General features: G+C 51.7%; 1 protein-coding gene across 2 annotated transcripts; it reads right to left on the bottom strand.

Moving 5' to 3' along the window:
- Positions 1-5,104: 5,104 nt before the first annotated feature.
- Positions 5,105-14,551, bottom strand: PIF1 (PIF1 5'-to-3' DNA helicase). Of its 2 annotated transcripts, XM_033189775.1 has the most exons (12): positions 13,776-14,549; positions 12,167-12,299; positions 11,956-12,081; positions 11,062-11,215; positions 10,862-10,976; positions 10,677-10,783; positions 9,225-9,364; positions 8,495-8,601; positions 7,638-7,725; positions 7,327-7,472; positions 6,017-6,208; positions 5,105-5,804 (listed from the first exon to the last, which is right to left on the bottom strand). In XM_033189775.1, the coding sequence occupies exons 1-12, from the start codon at positions 14,331-14,333 to the stop codon at positions 5,745-5,747; spliced, it is 1,926 nt and encodes a 641-aa protein (XP_033045666.1). In that variant the 5' UTR covers positions 14,334-14,549; the 3' UTR covers positions 5,105-5,744. The 2 variants fall into 2 exon arrangements, with proteins under 2 accessions (XP_033045666.1, XP_033045665.1); XM_033189774.1 differs by having other exon boundaries at positions 7,327-7,725; positions 13,776-14,551.
- Positions 14,552-25,760: the final 11,209 nt, after the last annotated feature.

Here is a 25,760-nt window from a genome sequence, read left to right as displayed (position 1 = left end):
GGGCTGGATTGCCCTGGGCTGAGCCCCCTACTCCGGGCTCAGCCCCCTCAGGGCCAGGCCAGCCTCCCCACACTACCACCTTGTCTTGCGTTGAGGCCTTTAAAGTGGACCATAGGTCCATCAGGGATAGTTCACACCGCTGTGCATTTGCACTGTATAGCTCCTCTGTCCAAACGCCTTTCTCCAACTCATTCACCTGGCAAACTCAACTCCAGCCTTCCTGTGGGAGAGTGGAGAGGAGAGTGGGAAATCCCCGCAACTAGGAAGGAAACAGAAGTCAAAGGGTGCCCCCCGCCCCCATCAGCAGTGGCACAGCCTGTGAGAATGTGAAATATACATTTGGTCTTCATCCTCATTTCCTGGCATGCAACTCCTAAAATCCTTGGAATCTCCAAAGTGATAAGTGTCTTTTTGTATGCTGATGATTGCCTGATGGCCGTCTGCCCCTAGGCAGCTTCAGGATTGGGCTGGTCATCAGAAAGACCAGGGCGGGATTAGAGGGTTGGGACTTTCAGCCCCACCCTATGATCTCGGGGGAGGGGAGGGAGCTGAAAGTTAAGTTGATGGCCAATGGTTAATCAATCATGCCTACATAATGAATTCTCCATAAAAGGCCCAAAAGCAGAGGGTTCTAAGAGCTTCCGGATAGCTGAGCACGTGGCGATTACTGGAGGGACGCTTGCCCGGAGAGGGAAGCTCCATGTCCCTTCCCCCACGTATCCTTCCCCCACGTATCCTTTTCTAATGAAGTGATAAACATGTTTCCCTGAGTTCTGTAACTCACTTTAGTAAATTAAACCCAGAGAGGGTGATCTTGGGAACCCCAACTTAAAGCCAGTCGGTCAGAAGTTCCGGAGGCCGATACTTGTGACTGTCTGAAGGGGTTGTCAGTTTTGGTACTGAGCCCTCAACCTGTGGGATCTGAGGCTGCCTCCAGGTAGATAGCTTCAGAATTAAATTAGAGGACACCCAGCTAGTGTCCGCTATAGAATTGATTGCTTGTTTGTTGACGGGGAGAAATCCCTGCATTTAGTCACAGAAGTCTTCTCTCTGTGTTAATTGTTGCTGTTTAGAGAACAGAAAAAAGCAGTTGGAGTTTTTCCACCCACACCCTGCTATATGAGGGCAGCTTTCTTGGGCAGGTAGCAAGTCCTGGTCGCCTAAGGGTAACCTCTCTACTTTTCTCATTTCTTCATTCCCTTGCCCCTTTCCATGTGCTAGGTTTCTCTCTCTCTCTCTCTTTCTCTTTCTGTGTGTGTGTGTGTGGTGTGTGTGTGTGTTGTTTTTTCTGTTTTGTTTTGTTTTGAGCTGGAGTCTCACTCTGTTACCCAGCCTGGGTTTCAACGGCATGATTGAAACTCACGCTCTCCGCTCACTGCACGCTCTCTGCTCACTGTCTCCGCTCACTGCAACCTCTGCCACCCGGCCTCAAGTAATCCTCCCACTTCAGCCTCCCGAGTACCTGGGACCACAGACACACACCACCATGCCTGGTTAATTTTTTGTATTTTTGGTAGAGATGGGTCTCACCTTGTTGCCCAGGCTGGTTTCGAACTCCTGATTTCAAGTGATTTGCCCACCTCAGCCTCCCAAAGTGCCAGGATTACAGGTGCGAACCACCGTATATGGCCCTCCCTGTGCTGCTTTGCCTCAAATTCTGAAGCTACCTAAGGACACAGTCTTTCCTGGCCTTTGCTTTGCAGGTCCAATTCCTTGAGAGGCTGATGCTGAGGGGAAGGAGAGGCAGAGAGAAGGAGGGTTCCGTAGACTGGGGAGGGGCAAGTGATCAAAGGGTCCCCTGGGAGCACCGCAGGGAGGTGGCAGGGGCCCGCAGGGCCTGGCATGAGGTACCTGGAGAATCTCAGAAAGCCTCCCACCCCATCCCAGGGCCCAGGCTGAGTTACTGCCTGCGGATGGTGATCAGGGCAGGCCCTGAAGATGAGGGTGGCTCCTATAAGCCTCACTCTCATAGGACCCTGGGGATTGAGGAGTCCCCTGTCTAACTGAGATAGGGTTTCCCTACACCCCTTGGGATACAGGCTCAAAGTTAAGTTAAATTAGGTGTCAAGAAAATAAAGAACCACCAGGTTTCTTCATAAAAGAATCCACTATTGTGATGCTGGTGTGCAGGTCAGGAATGTCTGGAGCTCCCCCACCATATGGAACTCACCTGTCTTCTTCTGGGGCCCTTCTAGAGAGCACCTTCACAATGAGAAGGGATTACTAAGGAGAGGACTTCCTGGCACCCAGGTAGTCTCATGAGAAAGACATCTTATATAGCAGAACAGATGCATATGAGACCAGGAAAAGCTGTGATCAGCTCCTGGGGAAGGGGAAGGGGCTGGGTGAGTGGGATGCCTCAGTTATGTGTGGAGGGTGGGGTCAGAGAGAGGAGTCCCAGGTGAGGATGCAGAAGATAACTGCATCACCGGACCCTCAGACATCCCCAGCAACCCCACCTTGGGGGATGATGGGAGAGTCATCCTGGGCAGAATCACAAGGCCCTCTTGCAGCCTGATGAAACATTCGGCCTCTTGCCAGTGGCCACAGGACTTGCGTGGGAGACCAAGGTCAACCAGCCCCATGCCCACCTTTAGGTCTGGACTGAGTCGGGGGAGGAGGTAGCAGAATGCAGAGCTCCTGCCCCTGGCAGCTATGCTTGGTGTCTGGTGGTGGCTGCAAAGGTCTTCCTGGCCTGACTGCTCCCAGCTCTACTGCCAGTGGCTCTAGCCTTTCTGATTCTTGTTTGTTTCCAAGCCTAGTTTTCTGGGCTTCGTATCAGTTCTTTGAGATAGCCGGTCATTATCTTCCTTTCCTGCTTCAATTATCCTGAGTCGGTTTCTCCTCTTTCTGTCCAAGAACTCCGAAGAGGCAGAGCTGTTAGAGAATATGAGATAGTGCTATCTGGGCTGAACTGGGTGGTCCCCAAACCGCGTGCTCAGTGAAGGAAAGAGTGAAAGAAGAAAGTGCAACCAGATCATAACTGCCCTGAGGGCAGGGCCTTAGTGTGACCTGCTCACAGATGGACTTGGGAGAAGGGATGTGTTGTATGGGGAAATTGGGAACATCTGAAATATAAATGGCATTTAAAGACCCCCATGGTTGCCCACTTGTTGTGGGGTAGGGGAAGGAGGTGTCACTCTGGTGGGCTTGTTTTCTGCTCCTAAGAGTGTCTTCTGTTTGGAACAGAGAAAAGAGATTGTGCCACAGAAAAACAATTGACTCAGCCGGGTGCGTTGGGAGGCCGAGGTGGGCGGATCACAAGGTCAAGAGATCGAGACCATCCTGACCAACATGGTGAAACCCCGTCTCTACTAAAAATACAAAAATTAGCTGGGTGTGGTGGCATGTGCCTGTAATCCCAGCTACTCAGGAGGCTGAGGCAGGAGAATCACTTGAACCAGGGAGGCAGAGGTTGTGGTGAGCTGAGATCACGCCACTGCACTCCAGCACTCCAGCCTGGCAACAGAGCGAGACTCCATCTCTTTTTTTTTTTTTTTATTATACATTAAGTTCTAGGGTACATGTGCATAACGTGCAGGTTTGTTACATATGTATACTTGTGCCATGTTGGTGTGCTGCACCCATCAACTCGTCAGCACCCATCAATTCGTCATTTATATCAGGTATAACTCCCAATGCAATCCCTCCCGCCTCCCCCCGCGAGACTCCCATCTCAAAAAAAAAAAGAAATGACTCAAGGTCAGGGAGGGTAGCACCACCATGCCTGGCTAATTTTTGTAGAGACGGGGTTTCACTGTGTTGGCCAGGCTGGCCTTGAACTCCTGACCTCAAGTCTCTGGAGTCCCTCCTGGACAGGGACTACAGGTGTACCACTGTGCCTGGCAAATTTTTGTTTTTTGGGTAGAGACGAGGGCTTCATGATGTTGCCCAGTCTGGTCTTGAACTCCTGGGCTCAAGCAATCCACCTGCCTTGGCCTCCCAATATGCTGGGCTTACAGGCATGAGCCACCGTATCTGACCATCTTTTTTTTTTTTTTGGAGACGGAGTCTCTCTCTGTTGCCCAGGCTGGAGGTGCAGTGGCGCCATCTCAGCTCACTGCAAGCTCCGCCTCCCGGGTTCACACCACTCTCCTGCCTCAGCCTCCAGGGTAGCAGGGACTACAGGTGCCCGCCACCATGCCTGGCTAATTTTTTTGTATTTTTAGTAGAGACAGGGTTTCACGTGTTATCCAGGATGATCTCGATCTCTGACCTCGTGATCCGCCCACCTCAGCCTCCCAAAGTGCTGGGATTACAGGTGTGAGCCACTGCGCCCGGCCCCGACCATCTTTTTTATGAATCTGACACCTGTAGCTGCCAATGCATGCCTCCACCATAACCCGTGTTTACCACCCAGAATTGATACCTTTTTGCTCACAAGCAGAGAATCTTAGTTTTAGCTAACCTATGAGGATCCCTGGGCAATTTCCATCAGGCTTTTTGAAAAACTGAAGTTAGTTTGTTGATGATCAGGTTCAAGCTGGGGAGATCAGCAAAGCTCAAACAGAAATTTCAACCGAGGCTCCTAGCAAATGCAGCAACACATAGGCCTGTTTGTTTCCCACCACGTGAATTCTCTAGTATGTCCTTGTCTGACTACTGGGTGATGGTAACTCACCTTCACCAAATGACAATGTCATTTCTTTTATTTTTGAGACAGAGTTTCGCTCTTGTTGCCCAGGCTGGAGTGCAGTGGCATAATCTCGGCTCACTGCAACCTCTGCCTCCTGGATTCAAGCAATTCTCCTGCCTCAGCCTCCTGAGTAGCTGGGATTACAGGCATGCACCACCATGCCTGGCTAATTTTGTATTTTTAGTAGAGACGGGGTTTCTCCATGTTAGGCTGGTCTCGAACTCCCGATCTCAGGTGATCCACCCTCCTCAGCCTCCCAAAGTGCTGGGATTACAGGCGTGAGCCACCATGCCCGGTGACAATGTCATTTTATTGCTAGTCACCAACATCAGATAACTCAGCTTTTCAAATGACCAGTGATACTAAGACCACCCCACAGAAGGTTGTGATTTCAGCCACTGTGGCCTAAGCAAATGCCTGTGTGCACGTGCACAAGTGAGAGGGAGACAGAGGAGGCAAGAGGCACAGTTTTTACACAATTCTCTAGTTTATTTGTCCAAAATAAATACAATCTGAGAACATCCATTTCAATGTCCCCAAACACTATTTATTCCCTGAAAAAGCAGCTTAAAATATAGGTGCACATTTTGCAGCTTATGTTCTTCAGTTAGGCTCTGAAGGGTGTTTGTTCTGGGCTGGGCCTAGCCGTGGAGATATACCTAAGTTCCGTTCTCTGTTTGGAGGCTGTACCCAGCCTGAGTCCCCCCCAGGTCACCCCCGAGAGCCCTGATGCTGCTTCCGGAGCACCTGTGTTCATTGCCTCTCCCTTCTGCAGCCCGAAAGGAGGGATGTTCAGGACTCTGCGGCTCTGTGTCCAGCCCTTGCAGAGAGCTTTGTCTTCTGACACCAGCTACCACACAGGCTCTTTCTCAACTGGCATAGAAAGGGTTACTTCTGACCCTGAAGCAACTCACCCAGGGCAAACTGAAGCACAGCTGGTACCCGGGTTTAAAGCACTCTCCCTTTAACCCTGCCAGGAGGCTGAGAGCCCCTACAAAATACAGAAGGGGACACTGCCCGCCTCCTCCCGTTATTCCCTGGGGCCCTGGCCCACTAGGGAGCAGGAGGACAGGGAGGCCACCCTTTGTCTTCTCTTTGCAGGTGAGGCTCAGAGGTTTGGGTCCACGTTCTCCTGGTCTGAGGCTGCCTCACAATCATCTGGGGACTCCTGGATCAGAGCCAGAGAAGCCCAGTCATGGGCTTGTGCTGTTCCCCAGGGCCATAACCTGGGGGCCAGCATCTCTTTCCTCTTGCCCTCACCCCCAAAGAAGCCAATAGAGGGCTCTCCTGCCCCCACCCCAGGTCCCACTGGGCCCTCCCTCTGTCCTAGCTCCCACCCCACCTATGGCCATAGCCCACCATTAGATGACTCCCTCTCACCAGACTGAGGCCCCTGCCCCTCTGCAGGGTGGCATAGAAGTGCAGCACACGGGGGTCACAGCGGACCGCCACAGGGTCAAAGTCCAGCACACGTAGGCCCTGCAGGCTGCGGGCCCGGGAAAGGGCCACGTAGGCCTGGCCACTGGCAAACACACGGCCCAGAGAAATCTCCACACAATCCAGGGTCATGCCCTGGGGGATGCAGGGACAGAGATGGAGCTAGCTCAGCCTGAAGTCCCTTGCCCTGAAGGGCCTGACCCTTTACCAGCCCTGCTACTGCCCCTGGATCTCCTTGTCCAGTCCAGAGAGTCTCTAGACAGAGGGAGAGCATGACAGCACGTGGCTGTCTGAGTAGGAAGGGGACTGGGGGACACAGATCCAGGTAAGAGTTGAGGGATGGAGTGAAAGAAAAGAGCTCAGGCTCTGGGTCAGACAGGCGTGGAGCTGAATCCAGGCTGCCACTCACTAACTGTGTGACATGGGACATGTTCCTTAACCTCTCTGAGCTCTGGTTTTTTTCTGTGCAAAACAGTATTGATTATTCATTATATCTACACTTTATACAATGGTTGTATACAATTTATACAATTTAACGTATCTAGTAGTGGCTTAGAAAATGGTGGGGAAAAAAAAAAGTGCAGTTTTTTTTTACAGGCGGGTGCAGTGGCTCATGCCTGTAATCCCAGCACTTTGGGAGGCCGAGGCGGGCGGATCACGAGGTCAGGAGATCGAGACCATCCTGGCTAACACGGTGAAACCCCGTCTCTGCTGAAAATACAAAAAATTAGCCGGGTGTGGTGGCGGGCGTCTGTAGTCCCAGCTACTCGGGAGGCTGAGGCAGGAGAATGGCATGAACCCGGGAGGCAGAGCTTGCAGTGAGCGGAGATCACGTCACTGCACTCCAGCCCGGGGGACAGAGCGAGTCTCAAAAAAAAAAAAAAGATACATAGGCTGGGCATGGTGGCTCACACCGGTAATCCCAGCACTTTGGGAGGCTGAGGTGGGTGAATCATAAGGTCAGGAGATTGAGGCCATCCTGGCCAACAAGGTGAAACCTCATCTTTACTAAAAATACAAAAATTAGGCATGGTGGCACGTGCCTGTAGTCCCAGCTACTCAGGAGGCTAAGGGAGGAGAATAGCTTGAACTCGGGAGGCGGAGGTTGCAGTGAGCCAAGATCACGCCACTGCACTCCAACCTGGGCGACAGAGCAAGACTCTGTCTCAGAAAAAAAAAAAAAGACACATAGACCCCAACATGCCTGACCTCCTTCTGCCTGCCCTGTCCCCACCCCCAACACCGGTGCTCACTTGGCTCTTGTGGATAGACATCGCCCAGGCCAGCTGGAGGGGCAGCTGCTGCCGGCTGAGGAGCTGGTTCCTGGTGGCCTGCACCGTCCAGCGGTCAGCGCGGATGACCTCAGTGACTCCACACAGGAACCGCACCTGGGGTAGCCCTAAGGAGGGCATGGAGCAGTCCAACTTTAGCTCTGCTTCAGGGCTCTGATGTGAGGAGCAAGGAGCCTTCGGAGCTTTCCTTCCTAGTGGTTTTCTCCCCCCACCATTCCGGGGGCCATGCTGCAAACCCTGTAGTAGGACTGCCACCTCCTCCCAACACTTACCTCTCCCTTCTGCCTCGAACCCGACTACCACCCCTCGGGCGCCATTCACCAGGCCCCGAGACACCGAGAGGTTTTTGACCAGCATCACCTGCAAGGAAGAGAGAGGAATGGACAGCAGCCCCCCTACCCATGCCTGGTCTTAGCTTAGCCATCGCTGTTCTCAGAGGCTGAGGGCAGGGAGTTGTCACAGGGGCACTGAATCCCAATCCTTAGCTCTGCCACCGGCTGCCTGTGACCCCTGTGGCAAGTCGCCTTATCTTCCGCAGTCCCAGTTGTCCTTTATGTCAAAGAGGAATAATATTTGCTCCATTTGCCCCAGAAGGAGGTGGTAAGGGATCAATAAGGCAACGTCTATCACAGGGCTTTGAAAATATCGGCTCTGTTATAGGTACATGTGTGGACCACAAATCTTGAGGGATGGCCTCTAGGTCCTGCCACCCCTCTCAGATACACTGTGCCTGTATTTTCCCCTTGGGTGCCCTAAGGAAAATCTTCTGCCCACCCCTAACATCGGGGGAGGAATCAGGACTCTCCCATTTATAAAGTATACTACAGAAGACAGCTGTGTGGGGCAGGTATTTCATTCCCCATGTTTAGGGATGAGGGGACAGAGCTTCAGCAAGGGAAAGAAACTTGCCCAAAACAACACTGTTTAGAGGACCTCCTGGTGTAGGTAGAGAAAAACAGTAGAAAGCTGAAGATGGGAAGGTGGGTAGGAACAGGAGGCAGGGAGGTTTTCAGTGCGGTCAAAGCTGGACCCACTGGCTGTAGAGTGGCGTAGGCAGAGGGGTAGGGATCAGCAAGGCCCATGCGGGACAGCCGAAGCTCCCAGGGGCTAGGCCCTGCGTCCCACTCACCTGGGCCCCCAGCTTTAGTTGAAGGAGCTGGCTAACGGGACACTGGGCATCCAGGATACTGGCCAGCTCAGGGTTGCTGTCCATAGCCTCAAATCTGTGTACCTTACCTGGAGAAAAAGAGTTGAGCAAGCAGATCACAAATCACTGACTTGTAACTCAGTATCCAAAAAAGACTTTTTTAAAAATTTTTTAAATTTTTTATTTTTTGAGATGGAGTTTTGCTCTGTCACCCAGGCTGGAGTATAATCACACGATCTCAGCTCACTGCAACCTCTGCCTCTTGGGTTCAAGCAATTCTCCTGCCTCAGCCTCCCGAGTAGCTGGGATTACAGGCGCCCACTAACACACCTAGCTAATGTTTTTGTATTTTTAGTAGAGACGGAGTTTTTCCATGTTGGGCAGGCTGGTCTTGAATGCCTGACTTCAGGTCATCTGCCTGCCTTGGCTTCCCAAAGTGCTAGGATTACAGGCGTGAGCCACTGTGCCCAGCCTCCAAAAAAAAACTGTTAGACCAGAGCATAGGGGTAGGGAGTAGAGGCAGCGCAGGCCTGAGGGGCTGTGGAATTTAGTTCATCATACCTCTCAAAGTCACAGTTGCATTTGCAAATATAAGGATCTTTATGACTACAGAGGTTGGGGGCCTAGGACCCAGAGGCCCAGGTTGCCTGGGGGCCACATCTGCTTATAACCCTTCCCAGCTGGTCTTGCCCAGCCCAGGCTCCCTGCTCACCTGGCAGCTCCTGAAGCCGCCTCTCGTTGGTGAGGGCCACGTCATCCTGGTGGGTGCAGAGCCTCGTGGCCACAATCCCATCTCTCCCCACCTTGTGGGAAGCTGTGGCCTGGAGCTGGTGGGTCACCTCATCTGAACACCTGTGGGGGCTGGACTGTCAGGGCAGAGCCCACCTGGGCAGCAGGGAAGGTGGGAACATGGGCAGGATGGCTCAAGCAGCAGGCCATGGGTCAGGCCTTGGGACTGGAAGAGGGCACCAGGGAATAGTTTCTGCCCCCCTCAAGCTGGCCAACCTGTCCCTTCCAAACTTGCACCCCAAACATGGGGAATAAGCAGGGGCAGGGTACTGAGCTTTGATCACAGGTGGGCACCCTTCCCTGTGCTGCCCCGGGTCAGAACTGGCCACCCTCCCACCCCAAAATGCTCCTGAGGAAGTTGGCTATGATGAGTGAGCACAGGCAGGAGATTTGCAGGACCCAGATTGGCCTCCAGGGTACAATCTTCTGTCTACTTGCCTGCTACCTTGGGTGAAAAATCTAGCTTATGTTTCTTTCTTCTTTTTTTTTTTTTTTTTTGAGACGAGTCTCGGTCTGTCACCAGACTGCAGTGCAGTGGCGTGATCTCAGCTCACTGCAACCTCTGCTTCCTGGGTTTAAGTGATTCTCCTGCCTCAGCCTCCCAAGTAGCTGGGACTACAGGCGCATGCCACCACACCCAGCTAATTTTTGTATTTTTAGTAGATACTGGGTTTCACCAGGTTGGCCAGGCTGGTCTCTTTTTTTTTTTTTTTTGAGACAGAGTCTCGCTCTGTCGCCCAGGCTGGAGTGCAGTGGCCGGATCTCAGCTCACTGCAAGCTCCGCCTCCCGGGTTTACGCCATTCTCCCGCCTCAGCCTCCTGAGTAGCTGGGACTACAGGCGCCCACCACCTCGCCCGGCTGGTTTTTTGTAATTTTTAGTAGAGACGGGGTTTCACCGTGTTAGCCAGGATGGTCTCGATCTCCTGACCTCGTGATCCGCCCGTCTCGGCCTCCCAAAGTGCTGGGATTACAGGCTTGAGCCACCGCGCCCGGCCCAGGCTGGTCTCAAACTCCTGACCTCGTGATCCACCTGCCTCAGCCTCCCAAAGTGCTAGGATTACAGGTGTGAGCCACTGCGCCCACCCCCTGACACCTACTTAATGCCAGGCCTTGTGCTAGGTGATGGAGACCCAACCCTGAGGGAGGCTGGGTCCTGATACTCACAGAGCGACCATCTCCTATGGGGCCATGAAGGTCCTGACTACAGTCCATCCTGAGTTGCCCAGTGCCATGCCCAAGGCTCCTTTTCTTGCATGGAGTGCTTGCTCCTCAGGGTAACCATTCTCCCCTTTCCCTGGGTCCCTCCCTGTGTTCCACTGTGGCCCATGCCTGGATCCTCATCCCATAGCCCCTTCCCCATCCAGCAGAGCTCACCTGCCCAGCCTCACGGCCTGCAGTAGAGAGATGAAGGTCTGATCTGCCTGCCTCCACACCTTGGTCAGCTCCAGGGTCACTGGCACACACCTCTTCCAGCTCTTGGCCTGATGGGAGCAGGGTGGGGGTGGGTCAAGGAGCAGAGCAGACCCCTAAGGAGAGCAGAGCTAGGAGGTGAGTAGTACCTGGAAGCAGAACCGTGGGGGCTGGGGGCCCTTGGTCACAGGTGGCAGCTGTAGAAAGTCCCCACAGATGATGAGCTGGATCCCTCCAAATGGCTTGTTCTGCTGCCGGACAGCTCTGGAGAGGAGCGTGGGGTGCTTTAGGGGCACACGGAAGACCACCAGGTCCCAGTTTTCACCTGCTGCCCTCTGAACATACTGACCTGGCCACGGCCTCCAGTTTGTCAAACAGGTCTGCCTCCACCATTGAGATCTCGTCAATGACCAACCGCTGGCAGTTCAGCCAGCCCTGCCGCACGCCTGGCCTTTGGGCCAGGGCAACACACTGGGCTAGAGGAGCCTGGCCTGAGCCGATGCCTGTGAGTGACACTATTTAGCCTGGGCTAATACCCAAACCCTCTCTCTCTCTCCCTCTTTTTTTTTTTTTGAGAGAAGGTCTCTCTCTGTCGCCCAGGCTGAAGTGCAGTGGCATGATCTTGGCTCACTATAACCTTGGCCTCATGGGCTCAAGCAATCCTCCCACCTCAACCTCCATAGTAGCCGGGGCTATAGGCACACACCACCATGCTCAGCTAATTTTTTTTTTTGAGACAGAGTGTAGCTCTGTCACCCAGGCTCGAGTGCAGTGGCGCAATCTTGGCTCACTGCAAGCTCTGCCTCCCGGGTTCATGCTATTCTCTCGCCTCAGCCTCCGGAGTAGCTGGGACTACAGACACTTGCCACCATGCCTGGCTAATTTTTTTGTATTTTTAGTAGAGATGGGGTTTCACCATGTTAGCCAGGATGGTCTCGATCTTCTGACCTTGTGATCCACCTGCCTTGGCCTCCCAAAGTGTTGGGATTACAGGCGTGAGCCACTGCGCCCGGCCGCTAATTTTTAAATTTTGTGGAGATGGGGTCTCACTGTGTTGGCCAGGCTGGTCTCAAACTCCTGGGCTCAAGCGATCCTCCCACCTTGGCCTCCTGAAGTTCTGGGATTACAGGCATGAGCCACCGCGCCCAGCCCCCCAAAACCCCCTCTTAATGCAGACTTCCCCTCTCTCCCTTCCCAGAAGCTGGGCTTGCTCTTAGCTCAAGCCCTAGTGGTTCCCACTTACCTGCAAAGGCATGGAGGGTGGTGCCCCCGATGTGGCAGGCTGCCACCCCAGTGCTGGCAGTGGCCACAGTGCCTGTGGGGGGCAGTGAGCCCAGGATTCGCTTCAGCAGATATGACTTCCCTGTTCCTGGACGGGGCAAAGTTAGACAGGTCTCCCTGTTCCTCTGTCCCACCCCACCACTGTCCCCCTACCTCCTTTCTGCTCCCACTACCTGCACTCCCAGTGAAGAAGATGCTCTGGCCTTTCAGGACAGCCCTCAGCACAGCAGCTTGTTCTTCAGAAAGCTGTGGCTTGGTGGAGGGCAAGCTCAGCCTCTTCACAGGCAGGGGCCACCTTGGGGCTTCCTGGGAGGAATAGAGCTATCTCAGAACATCCTCCCACCGGCTAGCCATTGCCCCCACCCTTCTTGGCCCACGTTCAGTGCTGGGCCTGGTAACCCTTTGTCCTCTGCTGCCTTCATTCCTAGAGCTCTTGGGTTCACCTGGAGAGCTTGCCAGCAACTATTGGAGTCTCTATCTCTCCTTGTGCCCTGAAGACTCCCATTGTCTGGTCCTGGACAGAACATCCCAGTGGGGTCCAGACCCTCCCTCAGCTCCTTCCCCTGGGTTCCCTAATCCTTGTCCTGTCACCTAAGTTTCTCTTCCTACCACAAACCTGTTTCTCACATCAAAACACCCAAGCAAAACCCTGCCTAGCCAGGGCCCCTTCTTGTCCTATCTCTGTCCTCTCGCCAGCTTAGTGTCAAACCCTGGTGGTCTATGATTCACCTGCCCCAGCCCACAAAAATTGTCAAACCCACCAGACTGCTCCCCTCATCTGCTTCAACTGTTGGCTGCCCAGGACACGAATGACCACTTCACTGTCTCCATAAGCTCCTCTCCTCTGGGCCTACTATCCTCTCCCAGCATTCCTTCTGGAGTCTCCTTTCCAAGCCTTCTCTGTTTTTTTTCCTCTTTCTTTCTTTTTTTTTTTTTTTTTTTTGAGATAGAGTCTCGCTCTGTTGCCCAGGCTGGAGTGCAGTGGCCGATCTCAGCTCACTGCAAGCTCCGCCTCCCGGGTTTACGCCATTCTCCTGCCTCCGCCTCCCGAGTAGCTGGGACTACAGGCGCCCGCCACCTCGCCCGGCTAGTTTTTTTTATTTTTTAGTAGAGACGGGGTTTCACCGTGTTAGCCAGGATGGTCTCGATCTCCTGACCTCGTGATCCGCCCGTCTTGGCCTCCCAAAGTGCTGGGATTACAGGCTTGAGCCACCGCACCCAGCTGCTGCTGCTGCTGCTTTTTTTTTTTTTTTTTGAGGAAGAGTCTTGCTCTGTCGCCCAGGCTGGAGTGCAGTAGCGCGATCTAGGCTCATTGCAAGCTCTGCCTCCCGGGTTCAAGCTATTCTGCCTCAGCCTCCCAAGTAGCTGGGATTACAGGCGCCCGCCACCAAGCCTGGCTAATTTTTGTATTTTTAGTAGAGACGAGGTTTCACCATGCTGGCCTCAGAACTCCTAACCTTAGGTGATCCGCCCACTTTAGCCTCCCAAAGTGCTGGGATTACAGGCGTGAGCCACCATGCCTGGCCTCTGCTTTCTCTTCTAATGTAGCCAGGTCCCATTTCCTGTTTTGACTTACACCATCTCAGGGGTTACACTATAACGACCACAGGCACAATTTCCACACCCCTGTCATACTCAGATGTCAGATGCGTATCTGAGATAACCAGCAGCGCCCTCAAATACCCCCACAGGTTTTCCCCCAAACTTCGGTATCTAGGTCTCTTCCATCTTAAAAGAATGGCACATCCACTCCTAAAGGTGTCCCCTCTTTCCCGTCCTCACTGTGCTAGGCTCGGTCCCAGTCTGGGGCTCCGCAGGGCGCTTCACCAGCGTAGTGTCCGGAACCCGGGTGGCCGCCCCGAGCCGCGGCTCCTCGGGCTGCACAGGGCTGATGGTGACGAAGTCGCGGGGCCTTGGGCCCAGCAGCTGTGCTCTGGCGGAGGCCGGCCCGGGACCCGGGGCCGCAGCCAGTTTGAGGCGCAATGTGCGCAGGAAGCGGCGCAGGCGGTCTGGGGGACAGTCTGAGAGCAGCAGCTGCACTGCGCCGGCCCCGGGGACGCCGTGGGCGGGGAGCCGCAGGGTGCTGCGTCCTGCCCCGGCGAAACGCGTGAAGAGCCGCGCGGCGCGCAGGGGGAAGCAGCGCGGCCGCCCCGCGGGCCCTGGCGCTTGTAGCCGCAGCATCAACTCGCGGCGCTCGTTGCGACCCAGGCTCAGCTCCGCGGTGCGTAGCGCCTGGCGCCTTCGCGGCTGCCCGCCCGGGCTCAGCTCCTCCACAGCCACGCGGCACCGCAGCTCCGAGTCCTCGTATTCCCCTGCCGCCGTCTCCGTGCCCGACAGCATTGCCACCGCCTCTGCAGGTCTGCAAAGACACCGGAGCACAGTGGTCCTGAGGATTCAGGGGACGTAATGGATGCTATAGGGGACGTAATGGGTGCTATAAAGGACGCGACTGGGAGCAAGGTCAAGGCCGTACAGGATGACGAGGACTGTCACTGGTAACACGAGGAGGTCACAGAGACGGAGAAAGGGCTTTGGGCTAACCGAAATTCCACTCTTAGAATGTATGCTGGGCCGGGCGTGGTGGCTCACGTTTGTAATCCCAGCACTTTGGGAGGCTAAAGTGGGCGGATCACTTGAGGTTAGGAGCTCTGAGACCAGCTTGGCCAACACGGTGAAACCTCGTCTCTACTAAAAATACAAAAATTAGCCGGACGTGGTGGCGGGCGCTTGTAATTCCAGCACTTTGGGAGGCTGAGGAAGATAGCTTGAGCCCAGGAGCTGGAGACCATCCTGGGCAACAGAGTGATACCCTCTAATTAAAAAACATACATACATAAAAATACATATATATGCATACATATGTGTGTGTGTATATATATACACACGCACCCTGCTACACAATTTCTATTTCTATATATACAATATATATACACACACAATTTCTATATAGATACACACAATATATACAATTTATATATACACACACACGCACCCTGCTACACAACAATTTCCAGAGCGGCGAATGGGCACCCAGGACTAGGGAGCCTCAGGTGTCCTGCAAGGACCTCACTAGAAGGGGGTCCCTGCGCAGAAAGAATCCTTCCCTGAGACCCAGGGCGAGCACAGGAATCCTCAGAGTCCTCTCCCCAGGAAGCAGCAGAATCGCCCGTGGGGAGATGCAAAGAGGGCTGCCGTGTAATAAGCCTTCTGCCTTGCAGGTAACATTCACTGGCTTATATGCAGCGGGCAGGTCTCACTATTCCCCGTATACAGACGTGGAAACAGGCTGGGAGAGGGAAACTCACTTGCCCTTCATAAGCCACAGCGGCTGGTAGTCAAAAGTCAGTGTGATTCCCATGCCCTCACGCTTCCCATCAGCAAGGTGGAGACCAGGTGGAAAATATTCGGGTAGGGAAATCGCAGGGGACCCTGGGACCGTAGAATCCATGCTCCCTCCGCCTGACCCACTTGTCTGCACCCTCCCGGCGGGAACCCCTAGATGAATCAGGCTCTTTGCTCCCCACCTCTGGGTTCGGGCAGACACTCACTTGCGCCGACACTCAGATGAACAAGCAGATCTATGGCGAAGCTCCGAAACTAGAAATTTTTCAAATGCTAGAGGCAGAAAATTACCCAATCACCGACTGGATCTTTAAATTCTCCAGCCAATCAGAGGTAGGGGCGTAACAATGGGTGTGTCTGCGTTTCTACTCCCGGAGCTTGGGCTGTACCAATCGCTTGCCAGAGGAAGGAGGTTTATGGCTGTGGCAGCGTACCAAATCCAGTGGACGGCTGGGCGTGGTGCGAGGATGCCGCGGCGGCTGCAGCCACTGGGCCGCGCGTGGTGTCGGGTCTGAAAACCCTGCACGACTCCGAAGAATTATTTTCAGAACCATCCTTCCAGCACACTGCCTTTCCCCTCTAGCCCGCACACAGAGGCTGGGCTTGGCCTTGGGGAGGACCTGCCTGTGGTCCCTCACACCCCTGTTTACACTCACAGTACCATTGTTCAGTGCTGGGCAGAACACCCCAAGGGCCTGCCCAGTCCCTCCGCCGCCCCCAACTCTACATTCTTCTCTGCCTTTTTAAAGGGCATTTTACGCGTTGGCTTTCCCATCCAGCTGAAGCCCATGAGTGAGAAACTCTGAGACCTGTGCAACGTACTAGAGGGTACAGCGGAAGCGAGTAGAGTCTCTGTCTTCAGAGAAATTTTATCCCTCTTCTTGCACAGGATGTTGAAAGAATTTACTTTTAATTATCTTTATTATGTCATTGAAGCTTGGAATTACATAGCTGGAAAGGATCTTACAGGTGAGTCTGGCTACCTCATTTTACAGATAATGATAGCTACCAAGGATTAAATTGCTCTCTCCTTTCCTTTTCCTTTCGTTTTTCCTTCCTAGGGCTCACTCTGTCACCCAGGCTGTAGTGGAGTACAGTGGCGCAATCTCGGCTTACTGCAACCTCTGCCGTGGCGCGGTCGTGACTCACTGCCCTCTGCCTCCTGGGCTCTGGTGATCCTCCCGCCTCAGCCCCTCCAGGTAGCTGGAACTACAGACGCACACCCGGCTACATTATTTATATATATATATATTTTTTTTTTTGTAAAGATGGGCTGTCACCATGTTTCCCAGGCTGGTCTCGAACTCCGGAGGTCAAACGATCCACCCACCTTGGCCTCCCAAAGTCCTAGGATTACAGGCATGAGCCACCGCGCCCAGACTTCATTTTTCTTTTTCTTTTTCTTTTTTTTTTTGAGACGGAGTCTTACTCTGTCGCCCAGGCTGGAGTGCAGTGGCCGGATCTCAGCTCACTGCAAGCTCCGCCTCCCGGGTTCATGCCATTCTCCTGCCTCAGCCTCCTGAGTAGCTGGGACTACAGGCGCCCGCCACCTCACCCGGCTAGTTTTTTTTTTTTTTTTTTTTTTTTTTTGTATTTTTTAGTAGAGTCGAGGTCTCACCGTGTTAGCCAGGATGGTCTCGATCTCCTGACCTCGTGATCCACCCGTCTCGGCCTCCCAAAGTGCTGGAATTACAGGCTTGAGCCACCGCGCCAGGCCTTCATTTTTCAAATAAGGAAAAAGCAAGACTCCCAGAGATTTTACTGAAGGTCACATAGCTGATATAGAGAGTAAAACCAAACATTGAACCCAGATTACTTGCTGGCTTAATCACTCCACGGGGCTTAGCTACTATAACACTTACACTGCTCCCAGGCTGTTAGCGGTAGAGGGTGGTGACTGAAAGTTGTCTAGGTTTTTGGCGTTTTGAACAAAGAATTGGACAAAATGCCCATCAAAGCAAAGAGAGAATGAAGCAACAAAATAACAAAAGCAGGGATTTTTTGAAAAACAAAGTACCACCAGGCATGGTGGCTCACGCCTGTAATCCCAGCACTTTGGGAGGCCGAGATGGGGGGATCACTTGAGGTCAGCAGTTCCAGACCACCCTCACCAACATGGTGAAACCCTGTCTCTACTAAAAATACAAAAATTGCTGGGTGTCATGGTGGGCACCTATAATCCCAGCTGCTTGGAAGGCTGAGGCATGAGAATCACTTGAACCCAGGAGGCAGAAGTTGCAGTGAGCCTCGATCGTGCCACGGCATTCCGGCCTGGGCGACAGAGTGAGAACTTGTCTCAAAACAAACAACAACAAAAAATCAAACACGAAAGTACACTCCACAGTGTGGGAGGGGATCTGAGATACAGAATTTTCTTGGGTTCAAATACCAGCTAGAAGTTTCCCATTGGCAACTTTATGCTTACTTCATATAACTGAAGTGGTAGCCACAATCAGTCTGATTGGTTGCAGACAGCAACCATTCAGAGGCCAGAGTGAAGTCACAAAGTTGCAAATGAAGACTGGACCCACACTCAGTATGATTTGTTGCAGACAGCCAATCTCCCATCTGCTATGCAGGAAAGGTCAAAGGGAGTAGCCTTTGGTCCTTTTGTTACTTAGGCATAGAAAGTTAGGGTTTTCCTTTTTTTTTTTTTTTTTTTTTTTTGAGAGATGGAGTCTCACTCTGTGCTCTGTCACCCAGGCCGGAGTGCAGTGGCGGGATCTCGGCTCACTGCAACCTCTGCCTCCTGGATTCAAGCAATTCTTCTGCCTCAACTTCCCAAGTAGCTGGAACTACAGGTGTGTGCCACCAGCCCATTTAATTTTTGTATATTTAGTAATGGGGTTTCACCATATTGGCCAGGCTGTTCTCTCGAACTCCTAACCTCGTGATCCGCCTGCCTTGGCCTCCCAAGTGCTGGAATTATAGGCATGAGGCACCATGTCTGGCCAGGGTATTCTTTTTCTTTTCTTTCCTTTTTTTTTTTTTTTTTTGAGATGGAGTCTCCATCTGTCACCAGGCTGGAGTGCAGTGGCACTATCTTGGCTCACTGCAACCTCTGCCTCCCCCATTCAAGTGATTCTCCTGCCTCAGCCTCCCAAGTAGCTAGGACTACAGGTGCATGCCACCATAACCAACTAATTTTTGTATATTTAATAGAGATGGGGTTTCACCATGTTGGCCTGGATGGTCTCGATCTCTTGACCTCGTGATCTGCCCGCCTAGGCCTCCCAAAGTGATGGGATTACAGGCGTGAGCCACTGTGCCCAGCCGGGTTTTCCTTTTAATTTAGTTCTAGGAAGTCGGCGTGAAACAGCCTTGGGTTCCCTGCCTCCAGACCCTATTCTTCTGCCTCAAGGTGACTGGCCTAGCTTCATGAAAGCTATAACCTGGACTGGAATGTCAGCTAATAACAGCCACTGCAATGCCTTTCCAGTGGATGCTACCCTAAGGAAGTTTCCATGTCTCAAGCCTCTGTTTTCTCAAAATGGGAGAAACATAAAAATATTCTAAAATTGATTGGTAATAGTTGCACAACCCCGTGACTATACTAAAAACCATTGAATCAAATACTTTGGATGCTTAGATTGTATGGTATGTGAATTATATCTCCATAAATCTTTTAGAAATCTTTTTTTTTTTTTTTGAGACAGGTTGTCACTCTGCCACCTAGGCTGGAGTACAGTGGCACAGTCACAGCTCATGGCAGCCTTGACCTTCCTGCTCAAGTGATCCCATCTCAGCCTCCCAAGTAGTTGGAACTACAGGTGACTGCCACCATGCCTAGCAAATTTTTGTATATTTTATAGAGACTAGGGTCTTGCCATATTGCCCAGGCTGGTCTCAAACTCCTGGGCTCAAGAGATCTGCCAGCCTCAGCCTCCCAGAGTGCTGGGATTACAGGCGTGTGCCAGCATACCTGGCTGGAAAGAAGTGTTGGGAGATATTTTTCTTCCGTATTGTCTTGACATACATTGATTATCAGTGGCATGCATCATTGTACATGAGTAAATGAGCAGATTTAGAAAAATTTTTGGCTGGGTGTGGTGGCTCACGCCTGTAATCCCACCACATTGGGAAGCTGAGGCAGGTGGATCACGAGGTCAGGAGTTCAGGACCATCCTGGCCAAGATAGTGAAACCCCATCTTTACTAAAAATACAAAAATTAGCTGGGTGTGGTGGCAGATGCCTGTAATCCCAGCTACTCGGGAGTCTGAGGCAGGATAATTGCTTGAACCCAGGAGACAGAGGTTGCAGTGAGCCGAGATCGCACCACTGCCCTCCAGCCTGGGCGACAGCAAGACTCCATCTCAAAAAAAAAAAAAAAAAAAGAGAGAAAAATTTTCAAGGTCATTATAGTAGGCAGAATAATGACCCGCTTCCCAAAAATGTCCATGTTCAAATCCCCAGAATTTGTGAATATTATCTTACGTTGGCAAAAGGGACTTTGCAGGTATGAATACGTTTTTTTTTTTCCTTTTTTTTTGAGATGGAGTTTCGCTCTTGTTGCCCACTCTGGACTGCAATGGCACGATCTCACAACCTCCACCTCCCGGGTTCAAGTGGTTCTCCTGCCTCAGCCTCCCTAGTAGCTGGGATTACAGGCATGTGCCACCACACCCGGCTAATTTTGTATTTTCAGTAGAGATGGGGTTTCTCCATGTTTGGTCAGGCTGGTCTTGAACTCCCTACCTCAGGTGATCCTCCCGCCCCAGCCTCCCAAAGTGCTGGGATTATAGGCATGAGCCACCATGCCCGGTCATGATTAAGTTTTTTGAGATGAAGACGTTATTCTGGATTATGTGAGTGGGCCAATGTCATCACAGGGGAAAGAAGGAAACAGGAATCAGAGAAGATATGACAGAGGAAGTAGAGTTGAGAGAGAGAGACATCCTCAAAGCCAGCAGAGAAGATGTTACTGCTGGCTTTGAGGATGGAGGCAAGGGCCACAGACTAAAACAAGGAAGGCAGGAGGCCTCTAGAAGCTGGAAACGGCAGGGAAATGGATTCTCTCCTGGAGTCTCCAGAAGGAAAACAGCTTTTGATTTCAGCACAGTAGGACACGTTTCAGACTCTTGGCTTCCAGAATGACAGGATAATAAATTTGTGTTGTTTTAAGTCACTAAATGTATGATAATTTGTTATAGCAGCCATAGCAATAAGAAACAAATACAGTCACATGGAGAGAAAATGAAAGAGCTGGGATTATGAACCCGGGTGTGTTTCCAAAGCCTGTGTTCTCTTTCCACTGCCCTCTGCTTACAATGGGCCTAGTGCACTTACATACAGGGGAAGCCAAATCCCTTACCCTGTTTCTGTGTGCAATACCCCAGACTGCTTCAAGGAAAGGCAACAGAATGTCCCAACAGATTTTCTCTTAATATGTTTTTTTGCTTTGGCTTTCAAACTTTTTTTAAAAATTTGTGGAAAAATATACATGATATTTATCATTTTAATTATTTTTAAGTGTATAATTCATGACATTAAGTACCTTCCAAATGTATAACCATCACCACAATTTATTTATTAATTTATTTATTTTGAGATAGAGTCTCGCTCTGCTGTCCAGGCTGGAGTGCAATGGCACAATCTTGGCTCATTGCAACCTCCGCCTCCCAGATTCAAGCGATTTTCCTGCCTCAGCTTCCTGAGCAGCTGGGACTACAGGCACCTGCCACCATGCCCGGCTAATTTTTGTATTTTTAGTAGAGACGGGGTTTCACTATACTGGCCAGGCTAGTCTCAAACTCCTGACCTCAGGCGATCCACGCTCCTCGGCCTCCAAAAGTACTGGGATTACAGGCATGAGCCACTGCACCTGGCCACAATTTATTTAATTTTTTCACTTCCCCCCACAATTTATTTTTCAATGTTTTCATTATTTCACATAGAAACTTCATCCAGTCCAGGCGTGGTGGTGGCTCACACCTATAATCCCAGCACTTGGGGAGGCCAAGGTGGGTGGATTACCTGAGGTCAGGAGTTCAAGGCCAGCCTGACCAACAAAGTGAAACCCCATCTCTATTAAAAATACAAAAATCCCAACTACTCGGGAGGCTGAGACAGGTGAATCGCTTGAACCCGGGAGGTGGAGGTTGCGGTGAGCCGAGATCACACCACTGCACTCCAGCCTGGGCAACAGAGCAAGACTCCATCTCAAAGAAAAGAAAAATGAAACTTCATCCATTAGGCAGTAATTCATTATTCCTACCTCCTCTCACACCTTAGTTCTCTTATTTTATCATGAAAATATCCAGGCCAGTCACGGTGGCTTACGCCTGTAATCCCAGCACTTTGGGAGGCTAAGGCGGGCAGATTGTGAGGTCAAGAGATCGAGACCATCCTGGCCAACATGGTGAAACCCCGTCTCTACTAAAAATACAAAAATTAACTGGGTGTGGTGGTGCACACCTGTAGTCCCAGCTACTGGAGAGGCTGAGGCAGGAGAATTGCTTGAACCCCGGAAGTGGAGGTTGCAGTGAGTTGAGATCACACTACTGCCCTCCAGCCTGGTGACAAAGCGAGATTCTGTCTCAAAAAAAAAAAAAAAAAAAAAAAAAAAAAATCCAAGCATATACAGAAAGATCGAACTAATTGTACAGTGAACACTGATATATTCATCACAAATCTACAATATTTTGCGGTATTTGTTTTATCACATCCATGTATCTATCCATCTCTTTGTTATGTACTTCAAAGTTATAGAGATGAGTACATTTCACTTCTAACACTTTAGCATGCATAGCATTAACCAGAATTTATGTTTACCTTTTCAAACAAATTTTTTGTTTGTGCCCTGTGCGGCGGCTCACACATGTAATCCCAGCACTTTGGGAGGCTGAGGTGGACAGATCACGAGATCAGGAGTTCAAGACCAGCCTGGCCAATATGGTGAAATCCTGTCTGTACTATAAATACAAAAATTAGCCGGGCATGGTGGCATGCGTCTGTAATCCCAGGTAGTTGGGAGGCTGAGGCAGAAGAATCGCTTGAATTCGGGAGGTGGAGGATGCAGTGAGCCGAGATCGCGCCACCACACTCCAGCTTGGGTGACAGAACCAAAGCAGATTTCATCTCAAAAAAAAAATTTTGCCGGGCGCGGTGGCTCAAGCCTGTAATCCCAGCACTTTGGGAGGCCGAGGCGGGCGGATCACGAGGTCAGGAGATCGAGACCATCCTGGCTAACATGGTGAAACCCCGTCTCTACTAAAAAATGCAAAAAACTAGCTGGGCGAAGTGGTGGGCGCCTGTAGTCCCAGCTACTCAGGAGGCTGAGGCAGGAGAATGGCGTGAACCCGGGAGGCGGAGCTTGCCGTGAGCTGAGATCCAGCCACTGCACTCCAGCCTGGGCCACAGAGCGAGACTCCGTCTCAAAAAAAAAAAAAAAATTTTTTTTTTTGTTTGTTTGAGACAGAGTTTTGCTCTTTTTTTTTTTTTTTTTGAGATGGAGTCTTGCTCTGTTGCCCAAGCTGGAGTGCAGTGCACAATCTCAGCTCACTGCAAACTCCGCCTCCCAGGTTCATGCCATTCTCCTGCCTCAGTCTCCTGAGTAGCTAGGGCTACAGGCGCCCGCCACCATGCTCGGCTAATTTTTTGTATTTTTAATAGAGACGGAGTTTCACTGTGTCAGCCAAGATGGTCTCGATCTCCTGACCTCGTGATCCACCTGCCTTGGCCTCCCAAAGTGCTGGGATTACAGGTGTGAGCCACCACGACCGGCCCTTGTATTTTTTTTTTTTTTTTTTTTTTGAGGCGGAGTCTCGCTCTGTCGCCCGGACTGGAGTGCAGTGGCCAGATCTCAGCTCACTGCAAGCTCCGCCTCCCGGGTTTATGCCATTCTCCTGCCTCCGCCACCTCGCCCGGCTAGTCTTTTGTATTTTTAGTAGAGACGGGGTTTCACCGTATTAGCCAGGATGGTCTCGATCTCCTGACCTCGTGATCCGCCCGTCTCGGCCTCCCAAAGTGCTGGGATTTACAGGCTTGAGCCACCGCGCCCGGCCTGGCCCTTGTATTTTTAGTAGAGACCAGGTTTCACCCTGTTGGCTAGGCTGGTCTTGAACTCCTGACCTCAGGTGATCTTGCCACCTCGACCTCCCAAAGGGCTGAGATTACAGGCATGAGCCACCGCGCTCAGCCTTTTTTTTTTTTCTCTAAAATTAAAAAGGCCAGGTGTTGTAGCTCATGCCTATAATCCCATCACTTTGGGAGGTCAAGGCAGGAGGAGCACTTGAGCCCAGGAGTTCCTGACCAGCCTGGGCATCCAGGTGAAACCCCCATCTCTACAAAAATAATTTTTAAAAAATGGACGTGGTGGCACATGCCTATGGTCCCAGCTACTTGGGAGGCTGAGGCTAGAGGATGACTTGAACCGAGATGGTCAATGCTACAGTGAGCTGTGATCACACCATTGCACTCCAGCCTGGGCAACAGAGCAAGACTCTGTCTCATAAAAAAAAAATAATGAATTACATTTAAAAATCTTTTTAGAGACAGAGTCTCACTCTGTTCACCAGGCTGGACTCAAATACTTGGGCTCAAGTGATCCTCTGGACTCAGCCTGTCTAGTAGCTGGGGCAACAGGTGCATGCCTGGCTATGTTTACTTTTTTTTTTGAGACGGAGTCTTGCCCTGTCACCCAGGCTGGAGTGCAATGGCGCGATCTCGGCTCACTACAACCTTCACCTCCCGTGTTCAAACCATTCTCCTGCCTCAGCCTCCCAAGTTGCTGGGATTACAGGCGCCCACCACCACACCCAGCTAATTTTTGTATTTTTAGTAGAGATGGGGTTTCACCATGTTGACCAGGCTGGTCTCGAACTCCTGACCTCATGATCCGCCCTCCTCGGCCTCTCAAAGTGCTGGGATTACAGGCACGAGCCACCGCTCATGGCCTTTTTTTTTTTTTTTTTGAGACGGAGTCTTGCTCTTTCGCCCAGGCTGGAGTGCAGTAGGTGATCTTGGCTCACTGCAACGTTCACCTCCTAGGTTCAACTGATTCTCCTGCCTCAGCCTCCGGAGCAGCTAGGACTATAGGCGTGCACCCCCATGCCCAGCTAATTTTTGTGTTTTTAGTAGACATGGGGTTTGCCATGTTGACAAGCTGGTCTTGAACTCCTGACCTTAGGTGATCTGCCCGTCTCAGCCTTCCAAAGTACTGGGATTACAGGAGTGAGCCACTGTGCCAGCCTACTTCTTTTGTGTGTGTGTAACAGAATCTTGCTCTGTCACCCAAGCTGGAGTGCAGTGCTGCGATCGTAGCTCACTGCAACTGGCTCACTGCAGCCTCCGCCTCCCAGGTTCTTTAAGCCTTTCTTGTGCCTCAGCCTCTCAAGTAGCTGGGATTATAGGCACGCGCCACCATACCTGGCTAATTTTTTGTATTTTTAGTAGAGTCAGGGTTTCACTATGTTGGCTAGGCTGGTCTTGAACTCCTGACTTTAAGTGATCCACCTGTCTCACCCTCCCAAAATGCTGGGATTACAGGTGTGAACCGCTGTGCCCAGCCCTGCCTTTTTTTTTTTTTTTTTTTTTTGAGACGGAGTCTCGCTCTGTCGCCCGGGCTGGAGTGCAGTGGCCGGATCTCAGCTCACTGCAAGCTCCGCCTCCCAGGTTTACGCCATTCTCCTGCCTCAGCCTCCCGAGTAGCTGGGACTACAGGCGCCCGCCACCTCGCCAGGCTAGTTTTTTTTGTATTTTTTAGTAGAGACGGGGTTTCACCGTGTTAGCCAGGATGGTCTCGATCTCCTGACCTCGTGATCCGCCCGTCTCGGCCTCCCAAAGTGCTGGGATTACAGGCTTGAGCCACCGCGCCCGGCCCCCCCTTTTTTTTTTGAGGCAGAGTCTTACTCTGTCTCCCAGGCTGAAGTGCAGTGGTGTAATCACAGATCACTGCAACCTCCATGTCCCAGGCAGAGACAGGGTCTCACTATGTTGCCCAAGCTGGTCTGGAACTCCTGGGCTCAAGCAACCCTCTAGCCTGGACCTCCTAAAGTACTGGGATTGTAGGCACGAGCCACTGCACACAGCCTTATGTTTACTTTTTTTTTTTGAGACAGAGTCTCGCTCTGTTGCCCAGGCTGGAGTGTAGCGGCCTGATCTCAGCCCACAGCAACCTCCACCTCCTGAGTTCAAGTGATTTTCGTGCCTTAGCCTCCTGAGTAGCTGAGACTACAGGTGTGCACCACCACACCTGGCTAATTTTTGTATTTTTACTAGAGACAGGGTTTCTAGTAAGAAACCTGCTTTCTAGCCATATTGGCTAGGCTGTTCTCCAACTCCTGACCTCAGGTGATCCACCTGCCTCAATCTCCCAAAGTGCTGGGATTACAGGTGTGTGCCACTGTGCCGGACTTTTTTCTTTTTCTTTTTTCTGAGACAGGGTCTGGCTCTGTCGCACAGGCTGGAGTGCAAGATCTTCACTC

Source organism: Trachypithecus francoisi, unplaced genomic scaffold (assembly GCF_009764315.1).
Source record: "Trachypithecus francoisi isolate TF-2019V2 unplaced genomic scaffold, Tfra_2.0 Lachesis_group3, whole genome shotgun sequence".
NCBI lineage: Eukaryota > Metazoa > Chordata > Mammalia > Primates > Cercopithecidae > Trachypithecus > Trachypithecus francoisi.
Note: the sequence above shows the minus strand (reverse complement) of the source record. Positions and strands in the feature narration are given on the sequence as shown.

What these genes read in the sequence shown, in the direction of transcription:
- PIF1 (XM_033189774.1), bottom strand. Translation starts at nt 14,333, where the DNA reads ATGCTGTCGGGCACGGAGACGGCGGCAGGGGAATACGAGGACTCGGAG. An exon ending in CTTCTTCACTGGGAGTGCAG is followed by an intron (nt 12,082 to 12,166) that starts GTAGTGGGAGCA and finishes TGCCCCGTCCAG; the next exon opens with GAACAGGGAAGTCATATCTG. An exon ending in CAGGCCGTGAGGCTGGGCAG is followed by an intron (nt 9,365 to 10,676) that starts GTGAGCTCTGCT and finishes CAGCCCCCACAG; the next exon opens with GTGTTCAGATGAGGTGACCC.